Source organism: Canis lupus, chromosome 6 (genome assembly GCF_048164855.1).
Source record: "Canis lupus baileyi chromosome 6, mCanLup2.hap1, whole genome shotgun sequence".
Classification (NCBI taxonomy): Eukaryota; Metazoa; Chordata; class Mammalia; order Carnivora; family Canidae; genus Canis; species Canis lupus.
This window is the reverse complement of record NC_132843.1, coordinates 75921185-75933321: the sequence shown is the minus strand read 5'-3', so window position 1 is coordinate 75933321 and position 12137 is coordinate 75921185. Positions and strand designations below refer to the sequence as shown.

Genomic DNA, 12137 nt, shown 5'->3' with positions numbered 1-12137 from the left:
TTCTTTATACTAGATTCTTATCAAATTTATGATATACAAATATTTTCTTCTATTCTGGGGTGGGATGGTTTTTTCACTTTCTTGGTCGTGTCCTTTCTTTTTGGTCCTTTTATAAGATGGGGGCCAGCATCACTTTCCAACTTTGCTTTTCTTATTTCCTCTAAATCTTATCTATTGTTCTCTATTGGTAGAGACTAAAGGGAGTCAGCCTGCAAAGCTGAGTTCCATTCTCATCATCACAATGCAGAGTACTGAAGGGTGGACTTGAAGTCAGTAGAATAGACAACAGCTTAATAAATGACACATAGGAAAGGAAATCTTCTTATGGGTTTATCAAGTATACATTGTTTTGTTTTTTACAAAAAAAAATACTTTTTTAATGAGCATATTAAGTGGTTGTTTTCCATTTATATATATATATGTATATATATATATGTATATATATATATCAAGGAATAAAATATTACCTAATAGTATACTTATCTTTTTATATCAGAATATAAAATAATAATTTATATATAAATATGAATAGGTAAATAGAAATATATAAGTATATAAAACACATAGATAATTTCATATAGGCATACATATTTGGAATTGCTATATCTTCCTCCTGGATTGCAAATTGTATTATTATGAAATGTCCTTCTCTCAAGTAACACATCTATGTTAAAGCTGACTTTGTCCAATATTAACGTAGATACATCAGTCTATGTATTTGCATAGTGTACCATTTTCAAAATACTCACTTTTAACTTTTCTTTATATTTAAGTTTGTCTCTAGTAATCATCACATAGGAAGTTTTGATTTTTTTTAATTTAGTCTGTCAATCATTGTCTTTTTAAATGGATAATTTGGTCAATTTACAGATAAATAATTAGGTATTACATTTGGTTTTAAATCTACCATCTTACTGTATTTCTCTATTTTTTCGCCTGCTCTGATTCTTTTTCTCTCCTTTCTTTTCTTCTTCTGGATTCTGTATTCAATGTTCAAATTCCCTCCTCTATTAGCTTGCTTATCAACTATTATTCTTTTACTTTTGATTTTAGTAGTTACCTCAGAGATCATAACAAACATCCCTGAGTTGTTAAAGTTACATAAAAATTAGCATTTTTTAACATATGCTGGACAGCACAGGACTTGAGAATCTCTTAATTCCTTTCAATGTATCTTGCCTTTTATGTTATTATTTTGTTAATCCCAAATAATAATTATTATTATTGTTGTTGTTTTCAGAGTCAATATTTATTTGCATTTACTCATGTTGTTCTTAATTTTTTTTATTTTTTATTTATTTTTTATTTATTTTTTTTTATGATAAGCACACAGTGAGAGAGAGAGAGGCAGAGACACAGGCAGAGGGAGAAGCAGGCTCCACGCACCGGGAGCCCGATGTGGGATTCGATCCCGGGTCTCCAGGATCGCGCCCTGGGCCAAAGGCAGGCGCCAAACCGCTGCGCCACCCAGGGATCCCTCATGTTGTTCTTTATTCTTTCCTTCATTACATTATTCCCTCTATGATCATTTTTTTCTTTGCCTAAAATATCTCCATTTGATATTTCTGTAACTATGAGTCTGCAGCTAATGAATTCTCTCAAGATTTGTGTACCCTACAAGTTTTTTTTTTTTTTTTTACCCTACAAGTTTTTATTTCCCTTCTTATATAAAGGATTTGTTCACTGGATAATATAATTCTAGCTTGGCAGTTATTTTATTTTAGCATCATTAAGATATTATGAAGATACCTTTTAGATTCTAAGGTTTCCATTGAGAAGTCAGCTTTTGGTCTAATTTTACTCCTGTAATGCTGATAACTTTTTTGTAGTTGTTCTGATGCTTTTTAGATTTTTTCCTTATCTGATTTTTAGCATTTTCAATGTGACATGTCCAATTTTATTTTTTATTTTTTATTTATTTTTATTTTTTATTTATCCTGCATGAGTTCCTAATAATCTCTGGCTTAATCTCTTTCATTAGTGGGAAACTCTTACCCATTATCTTTTACATTATAGCCTCTTCTTCATTCTCATTTTCCTCTCCTTCTGTGGCTCTATTAAGATTTACATTAGGTCTATTCATGTGTTTCACTGTTATTTTCTCTTTTCTGTGATTATCCATTCTTGGTCTCTATGTTTTATTTTGGAGATTTCTTCTGATTTATCTTTAGCTCAATGGTTTCTCGTAGCTCTTTCTAATCTCAGGTTAAATTCATCTATTGTTTTTATTTCATCATTTGTCTTTTTCTATCCTAGAATTTCTATTTAATTTCCATTTCTTTGTGGAAATCTTCAATATTCTCTGCCAATTTCTTGAACTTATTGCTCCTAGATTCTTTGTTGCTGTTGTCTTGGGCCAATAAGTCCATTTTCTTGATCTCCCATAGAACTGTTTTGTCTACTTGTCTGTTTTGTCTCTTCCTTTTTTGGAAACATCCTTTTGTGTGTATGTGTTTGATTTGTTGCTGGACATTGTATTTTAAAAATCAACAAATTAAGATTCTGGATGATGTCATCTTAATTGAAATAGGATTTAGTTTTGGTTCTGGCCAACAGCTAGGTTGAATAAGAAGCAATTCCAGATTATCTTTTTCAAGGAGTAAAAATATTAAAGACTTCAGTCTTGTTTTGTTTAAGATTTTATTTATTTATTCATGAGATACACAGAGAGAAAGGCAGAGACATAGGCATAGGGAGAAGCAGACTCAATCCCAGGACCCTAGGATCATGACCTGAGCCAAAGGCAGATGCTCACTGAGCCACCCAGGCATCCCAAGACTTTAGTCTTGTGATTTTGTCTGTTTCTGGTACATTTTTAACTCATAGGTTAGGCCTTTTAGAATCCCAGCTGAAAACATGGGGTGTTTATTAGGGCACTTCATTTTTTTGTGATCCCTAAATTTCAGTTTTTATCTCCTTGCTTCAGGAATCTGTCAAGCTCTGTTCATCTTATCAGCTTTTCCAGTTAATAAGAATTACATTAGTTCATTACTAAATTTCAACAATTCTTGAATTGTAGCTCTTTCTCCTTCTCTCTCCCACTCCCCCCAATATATATATATATATCACACATAGAACAGTTGGATTTGATTTTAAGATTTTGTACCTAAGATTTTGAGTGAGTTTGATCTGTAATTTTCAGTTCCTGCAATGTCCTTCTCAGGTTTTGATATAATGATCCTGCTGGCCTCATAATATAAGGTAAATATTGCTCCCTTCCTCTTTTTAAATACATTTTTTGGAAGAGTTGTACAAAATTGGTAATATTTCTTCCTTAAATGATAGATGGAATTTATTATCTGGAAGACTTTTAATAATTAATTTACTAAAAGTAAGACTGCTAAATCTCTGATTCAATTTTGATAATTTATGTTTTCCTAGGAATTTGTCTATTTCATATAAATTTTGAAATTTATTGTTATAAGTTGTTTATAGTACCTTCTTGTTATGGTTTTAATGTGACTAGAACCTGTAATGATACCTTTTTTATACCTCATGTTATTTGTTCTTTCTGTTGTTGTTGACTATTCTTGCTGGTAATATGTCAATTTTATGCCTATTAAAATAATAAATTTTGGCTTCTAGATATTTTGTCTATTCTATATTATTGGGTTTATTGGAATAACATTGTCTTATTGACTTATAATAATTGTAGGATGTATAACTTCCTCATTTTTTTTTCTAGGGGAGGGGCAGAGGGAGACAAGCAGACTCCTAGCTGTGCCAGAGGGCTGATGCAGGGCTTGATCCCAAGACCTTGAGATCATGACCTGAGCTGAAATCAAGAGTCCAAAGCCCAACTGACTAAGCCACCCAGGCGCCCCTGTCCTCCTCCTTTGTGATTCAGATATAGATATATAGATATATACACATTTTCCCTAAATGTCTAGCATATATATATATATTTTAGCAATTATATATATATATATATATATGCTATATATGTATATATTATATTATAGTCATTTATGCTACAGGCCTATCAATTTTTTTTTTTCCTGAAAGAACCAACATTTGGCTTTGCTCATCTGTAAGTGTGCTTCCTTTTTATTTCATGAATTCCTATCTTATCCTTTTTCTTACTTTTTTATGTTTACTTTTCTAACTTCTAACTTTGAGAACTTAGATGCTCATTTTCAGCTTTTTTTTTGAAATATAAGAATTTAAATATATCAACTACCCTTAATGCATAGCTTTAGCTAGATCTCACAGTTTTGCTATGTTTCATTATTACTATTCAGTTCAAATTATTTGGTAATTTCCATTGTGATTCCTACTTTGAATCATAAGTTATTTGTAAGTTATACTAGTTTCCATTGTATGGAAAAATTTAAAGTATCATCATTACTGTTATTATTCATTAATAATCTCATTACACTTCTTTGAAATATGTTGATAATTGCTTTATGACAATGATCTTTCTTTTTTTACCAGATCAATTTTTATAAGTGCTTCATTTGTATACTGTAACTGTTAGATGCACTATCTTATGTGTATCATCTAGGTCAATTTTACTAAGGCTTTTTAAAAATGGTATGCTTCTTAGGAATTTTTTGATGTAATCAGTTACTATAAGTTACTATATGAATGTTGGTTTGTCTTTCTCATATTAGTTCTGCCAATTTTTAAAGCACAGGTTGATATTTTGTTAGAAGATTGCATCCATCATTTTTTTTAAAAGACTTTGTTTATTCATGAGAGACACAGAGAGAGGCAGAGACACAGGCAGAGGGAGAAGCAGGCTCCCCCCAGGGAGCCTGATGGGGGACTAGATCCCAGGTCCCTGGGATCATGACCAGAGCCAAAGGCAGACGCTCAACCACTGAGCCACCCAGGCACCCCTGCATCCATCATTTTAATCACTGTTGCATTCAGTTATATTCTCCTTACACTTCTAAGATTTGGCGATCCTTCAAACTGATTTACTGTTCACTTAAGAGGTTAAAGACCAGCAAATTCCATCAGAACAGCTAAACTGTTTTTGCATATACAGACATTCTTAATAATAGAATGTTTTTAGAATTTTTAGGGTAAATTCTAAAGGACTCATCTGAAGGTCACTTTGTTAACAATGACAGTATGTGCATTCCAGAAGATTTACAAAACTATTAAGAAAATAAACTCTTGGGTTTATATTTGCATCTTCTCTTTCCTTAATAGCCAAATCTTGCCAGAAATTTCTCAACTTTTTAAGTATTCTAATATTCTGAGTTTTGCTCTATTGCTTCTCTTACATTTCACTTTTTTTTCCCGTTTCTTTGTATATATTCATTTTTTACTTGGTTTTAACCTCTCTTCTGTTTTAATATGAGAATCCATAATTACACATTTCCATCTCTGTTCTAAGTATTAATAAAATGATAGCTTTCACATCTATTTTCTTAATCTGCTTGGTTATTTTTAGCAATTTCTCACTTATTCATTTTCCTTCAACTCCTCCCTTTATTTTAAAAAACATTTTAAATATACTTATTTTCTGTTTCCGAGAAATCCAATATCTTCAGGCTTTGTGCATCCGAAGGCTGCAGAGAATGTTTTTATAGTTTTTAGTCTCTTGTTTTTGATGGACTCTCATTTTAGACGGCTGGCTTTTGTGGGAATGAGTCATGCAGGTGACAGGAATCCTTGTCCGGAATTCGTGTGAGTGCTAGGTATTTTCATTAAGGGTTTTAACTATTTTCAAATCAAAGAAAACTTGGGTCAGTCAAGTTTCCTCAAAGTTTCCATCTTCTCGTAGGAGAAACTTTCCACCCCAACTAGTTCTTCCACTGCGAGCGGTGGCCCCTGTAGGCTCCCAGCTATACCTTGTGCATGTAGGAGGTGATGGGTGGCGTGGGGTCACCAGTCTGGTTACCCATTCTGTTTGGCCTCAGGCTCTTATTTTCCTTGCTTCTGCAAAACCGCCTCAACTAGGACCTTGCTACCAAAACTGGGGTCCTCAGCCCAGGGATATCAGCATCACTTGAGACTCTCAGAAATGCCACAGCTTAGGTACCGGCTTCAAAAAGTTGTTCTCGTTGGGTTTTTCTTTCTTTTTGTTGTGCCTGCCTTTCCTGTCCTAACAGCTGTGTACTTGTACGTACAACTGTCCCGATATTTTCTGTGTACATGGAGATGTTAAAAAATAATAATAATAATAATTTTCGGAGCAACCGCGTTAGGGGCTTAAAGCCGAAAAGGACCGAGAGGACCTCAACCTCTTGCTTAGATGCAGCGCGTCCGCTAAGGCCGGCGTGCGTGCCGCGCCCTGGGTCGCGGGTCACCAAGCAGCGCGGCCACCAGCGCGGAGGAAACCGGTGCGTGCTGTCGCGCCTCCGCCACTTTCCCCGGCGCCCAGCAGGCTCCTCACCCTGCCCCCCCGCACCGTGCCGCAGCCTGGTTTTCCCGCAAAGCCTCGTCCGCGTCAATCACAGCGGGGCCACCAAACCGCCGCGAAAACGCGGAGTAACGGATCCGGGGCGTAGCTAGGGTCCCCTCCCAGGGAGCGGGGAAGGGGGGGCGTACGGAGCATGCGCGCAGGCGGGGTGCGCGCACATGCGCAGTGCAGGCGCGGAGGCTGCGCGCGGGTGACGTGTTCGGCGGCTGCGGGGGCGGCGGGGCGCGGGGCGGGGAGGGAGGGTGAGGCGGGGGGCTGAACCCGGAAGTGGGTAGGCGCTGGAGCGAGCGCGCCCGGAGTGGAGCTGAGCGGCCGGGAGCCGGCGGGGGAGCCCTGGGTCCCCGGTAATGGGTCTGTGGGGCGTTTGCCCGGGGAGACCGGGGTGGGGAGGGTAGCGGGCCGGCGTCGGCGGGCGCGGCGTCCGCCTGGGCCGGGCCTGGGCAGGCTCCTCAGCTTCCCTCCGCCGCCCCGCCGGCGACCCTGCCGCTCCTGCCGGGCGCCCCGCCCGCGGCCGTGCGCTGCGGGCCGTTCAGCCGCGGGACGCTCTCCGTCCCTGAGGAGGTGCTCCCTCCCCGCCCGGGCGACCGGCGGGTCGGCGGGGAGACCGGGGGGTCGCGGCCGCCACGGCCTTATTGTGCCAGCCCGGTGCCCCGAAACCCTGAAGGTAGCGCGCCTCAGCCTGAGACCCGCCGTGATCTTGGAGGGACCCCCCCCTTTTTTTTTTTTTTTTTTTTGCCCTCTTTTTAACCCATCCCGTTCGTGAATCAGGCCCGAAAGGTGTGCTCCGGCTTCCTTTAAAATTATTCTTTTGTTGCCTGTCTTTTATAACCCGGCCCTCCTCCTTCTCCACCCTAAAACCATAGCCACGGGAGAAGGGAAGGTGTGACTTTATTATAATTTAGTTTTGATTTAGAAAGGATTGGTACGCGGGTGCCGTCAATGGATCTTTAAGACTGTTTTTGCGATGGTCTTTGTTTTTTATTATTACTATTATTATTTTTACGTGTTTCTTCCTCTTTTGCAGACCATGAAACCGTCGGGCACGCCCCTCCAGAAGCTGTTAACCGAGACAATCTAGTTTTTTGGTTTTTCTGTTGTTGTTGTTGTCCTTTTTTTTTTCTTTTCTTTTTTTAAATACGTCCCTTAAGACACTTATGAAGTTTCTTGTTCTGAAACTGTTGTACTGCAATGAAGAAAAGGAGAAAGGTTACTTCAAATCTTGACGAGAAGATCCACCTGGGCTATCACAAAGATTCTCCAGAAGGCAATGTCGCAGTGGGGTGTGACGAAGTAACCTGTACTCCTTCCCCAGAAAGACCAGCTCCTGAAGCTCTTCACTGCTACCAGGAACTTCCTCCCTCTCCAGATCAGAGAAAACTTTTGAGTTCTTTGCAGTATAACAAGAATCTGCTGAAGTATTTAAACGATGATAGGCAGAAGCACCCGTCCTTCTGTGACTTACTTATCATAGTAGAAGGGAAAGAATTTAGTGCACACAAAGTCGTTGTTGCCGTCGGCAGTAGTTATTTTCATGCGTGTTTGAGCAAAAATCCAAGCACTGATGTTGTCACCCTGGATCACGTAACACACTCCGTTTTTCAGCATCTGCTTGAATTTCTGTACACGTCAGAATTTTTTGTGTACAAATATGAAATACCTCTTGTGTTGGAGGCAGCAAAATTTCTGGACATTATAGATGCAGTGAAGTTGCTAAATAATGAAAATGTTGCCACTTTTCAGACTGAGCTGGCTGAAAAGTCTTCACCGGAAGAAACACTAAGTGAATTAGCTGGAAGACTATCAAATAATCATCAGTGTAAATTCTGTAGTAGACATTTTTGTTACAAAAAGTCTTTAGAAAATCATTTGGCTAAAACCCATAGGTCCCTTTTATTAGGGAAAAAACATGGGTTAAAAATGCTGGAGAGAAGTTTTTCCACAAGGAGATCGAAAAGGAATCGGAAGTGTCCTGTTAAGTTTGATGACACTAGTGATGATGAACAAGAAAGTGGTGATGGGTCAGACCACTTGAATCAAGAAAATTTTGATAAAGAAAAGTCAGACAGGAATGATTCTGAGGACCCTGGAAGTGAATATAATGCTGAAGAAGATGAGCTAGAGGAGGAAATGTCCGATGAATACTCCGACATTGAAGAACAAAGTGAAAAAGATCATAATGATGCAGAAGAGGAACCTGAGCCTGGTGATTCTGTAGGAAATATTCATGAGGGGTTAACTCCTGTAGTCATTCAGAACAGTAACAAAAAAATTTTGCAATGTCCTAAATGTGATAAGACATTTGACCGCATAGGTAAGAAAAGAAAGCTTGTGTTCTGTCTCTAATAACTTTTCCTGATATTTTAAGGGTGATAATTAAAAACGAAGCTTTGAAAGTAACTTTTAGAGGAATATTTAACTAGAGTGGGTGTTTGATAGTGCTTATTTTAACTAGGGTGGGTATTTGATAGTGCCTGTTTTATCTTGTTTTAAATTTGTTTTGATTCAGGAATTTAACTGTTTTTATTAGCTTTTATTTTCCCTACCTCATGTCCCATTAAAAGGTGACAGATCGTTAGTTCAGGTGTTTGGTATGAAAAAACTCCAGACTTAATAATTATGAATGTCGTGCTTTGATTTATATGTTGATTTAATTTCCTAGGTAAGTCCTATTTTTTAAGTCCTGGAAAATTGAATTTAGTATAATTGAATTCAACTTAATGATTTGTATACTATTTCCCCTTGAACATGGCTGTATCTGAGTTGCAAGTCTCTAGTTATCTACCTAGTACTGTTTAGAATTGGAATGTTTCAGTTTAGGCTTATAGTTAAGAATAAAACTGAACTGGATATAAATTAATTCTGTAGGTAGAGACTTTAGGAAATGTCTTGATTAGTAGTCTTTATTATAATAACTAGTAACTTTTTCTTTATTAGAAAAGTATATGCAGGAAATGTGATCTATAACCTTAAGTTAAAAAGTATGTAAGTGAACATTTAATTTCAAGAGGTCTAATATTTGCCAGCAAAATAATTTTTGGAGGTGGTTTTACAAGAACTATTCTAATGTAAACTTTTAAACTGCAATAGTTAAGCTATTTCTATATAAATCAAAGTTCAGAAATTTTTAAATATACTCCACCACATAATGTTAAGAGGAACATTGAAGTGCAGCTTGACCTTGTAATATTATTTATGCAGTTTGATATATCCCCATGTATTTCCAGTGTTGAGTTACTTACGTTACTGGTTTAGGTAAAAATTGATTTTATAAGGTATTGGTAATCATTTGCTCTTAAAATATGGGACAGTACACACCCTATGGCATAAGTGGTAACCTCTTACTGCTTTTTATTTTAAGCCTTTGAATCTCCAAGTCAGAATATTTTTGACAATCTAATTTAATAATTACTTACCATTATTTTTACTGTGTTTGAGACTCTGTACAAACATGAATAAAATAATTTCATGAGTAACTCAATTGGAAGAACATAGGAATAAAGGAACTTGCTAAACTCAGGCTTGCTAAACTCAGGCTCTCTTTCTCTCCCTCTTTTTCCCTCTCTCTCACACACAACTGTAAAACAAGTACTGTGAGGGGTATGAGAAGAGAGTATTTTTGGATTGAGATACTAGAGAGCACATTATCTTTTTAGTAGATTCTTCTTTGACTCTATATTCTTAGTACATGCCTCTTCTACTCTCTTAGTTTGACCTGATTTGACTTGAGATGAATAAGCAGGGGTCAGGTCACAAGTGGCATTGTAGGCCTAAACACTTAGATCTCTAAACTATCCTGTTGAATGTGAGGGCTGTGAGATGCTTTAAGAGTAAGAGGAGTTGTATGTTTTCTAATTTCAAGTAAAATTGGAAAACTAAATACTATAATTCATAGTCTCATAACGCTGTCAAGTTCGCTCATAAAAAAACTTGGTAATTTTATTTAGTTTGGCATTTCCTCAAATAATTTTATTATAAGACACTTCTGTGATGCTTCTTTTAATATCCAAAAAAACCCACTGCAGTTCTTTGCACCCAATTTAGGAAAACACTGCTCAAGATTAAGTTCCCGATATACTAAGAGAAAGGTGTTATGCAGCTTTTTTAACCGAGGGCAGCCCAAATAATTGTGAGAATCAGTAGGTCACATTGTAGACTTACCTGCAGCCTACTTTTCTGAATGTATTGGATATTATACCCTTCTTTTTATCCACCCCTTCTTTTGCTTAAGCCTCACTGGTGCCACTTGCTTTTCCCCAGGACAGAGATAAAGATTGAGATTATATCATATTGATTAAAAAAGCTTGAGCAATAGTGAAGTCAGACCACCTGCATTTTTTAATCCAGATCTTGGGCAGCTTACTTAACCTGTCTGTATTTTTGTTTCCTCATAGGTAGAGTGGGATGATGCTGATACAATGCTAGTAGTACCTTCTCATGGAGGTTATTATGAAGATGAAATGGGGTAGTCTTGTGAGTCACTCAGAATACTGTATGAAATTTAGATATTGAAGGAATACTAGCTGCTCTTATTGTTAATCTAGTATAGTTATTACATACCTCTACTAGTAATAAACAAGAAATTACATATTCTGTGTTCTCAAGAATGTTAAAGTTTAATGAGTACATGCAAAAACACAATCATTGCAGTGAAGATAATCGTACCAGGAAAAGTAAAAGGAATCAGTAAAGATTTCATAGAGCAGATAGCATTTGAACTGAGAACTAAAGAATAGGAAAGAATTTACATGGCAAAAGGACTAACACGTGCAAAGATGAGGTATATTGGTTCTGGAAATTGCTGAGGGCTGGGTGATTTCAAGATGGGTGGGGAGGTATAATGAAAATGGTAGATGAAGATTGGCACGTAAGCAGAGGTCAAATTTTGCATGTTTTTCATGCCATATAGAAGAGTTTAGATTTTATCAGTGAGTGATAGAAACTTGAAAAAAATTTGACAAAGGAAATGACAGCCTGCTGAAGTTTTAGGAAGGTCATGATGGCTTCAGTAGGGAGACTGAAATTGGAAAGGACCAGAGGATATTGTAGCCTTGGACCAGGAAGATGAGTAGCATTGAGAATGGGCTGTGGGAAGGGGATAGATCAACAGTTGCACTGAATATAGACTAAGTGGACTGGGTGATGGATAAAAATGGCTACCTAGATTTTTGTTTGTTTATTTCTCATTAGATTTTAAGCCTGAAAATTTTGTGTCTTTTGGTTACTAATTTTTGTTAATACCCTAGGTCATTGCAAGTAGCAAGTTTTCAGTAAGCTCCTATTTAAATGAACTAAATTTAAAGATTGGTGTCTGATGTAACTTTGGACTTGTAAGAGGCCAGTTGGATTTCTTTATAAGCTTCTAACTTTGGTGTTTTGGAGTGGTTTATGAGAATTAATGAATAAGCTGTGAGACCTGCTGGAACCATTAGCTCCAATATGTAGTAGACTAATTGGATTCCATTACTTTGGGTCTTTTATCCTTTCTGATGTATTTAATAGTTGCTTGAAGTGGGACTCCTGATCCAGTTATATTTTTCTTTAGGCTACCAGCTGTCTTGCTCTCAGTATATTCTCATGCAAATAAGAGTCCTTTGACCTTTCCCCCTTAAGGGTGTAAAGTGGGTGAAAAAAACCTAGTGGGTGAAAAGGCAAAAATAGGGAAAAGATGACAGATGGGTGAGAGAAAATTTGGATAATTTATCTTTTTTATTGTGCCTACTGGGAACTAAAATCTTCCCTTGGATTAAATTTATAATCTCTT

General features: G+C 37.2%; 1 protein-coding gene across 2 annotated transcripts in view; it reads left to right on the top strand.

The window, feature by feature from the left end:
- Positions 1 to 6561: 6561 nt before the first annotated feature.
- The window catches only part of ZBTB41 (zinc finger and BTB domain containing 41), a 43656-nt gene continuing 38080 nt past the window's right edge, over positions 6562 to 12137 (top strand). The window contains exons 1-2 of one of the 2 annotated variants that reach the window (XM_072831281.1): positions 6562 to 6720; positions 7401 to 8687. In XM_072831281.1, coding sequence (XP_072687382.1) covers positions 7565 to 8687 — 1123 coding nt within the window. In that variant the 5' untranslated portion in view covers positions 6562 to 6720; positions 7401 to 7564. Of the gene's footprint in view, positions 6728 to 7400; positions 8688 to 12137 lie in introns of both variants that reach the window. The other variant, XM_072831282.1, reaches the window with a different exon arrangement.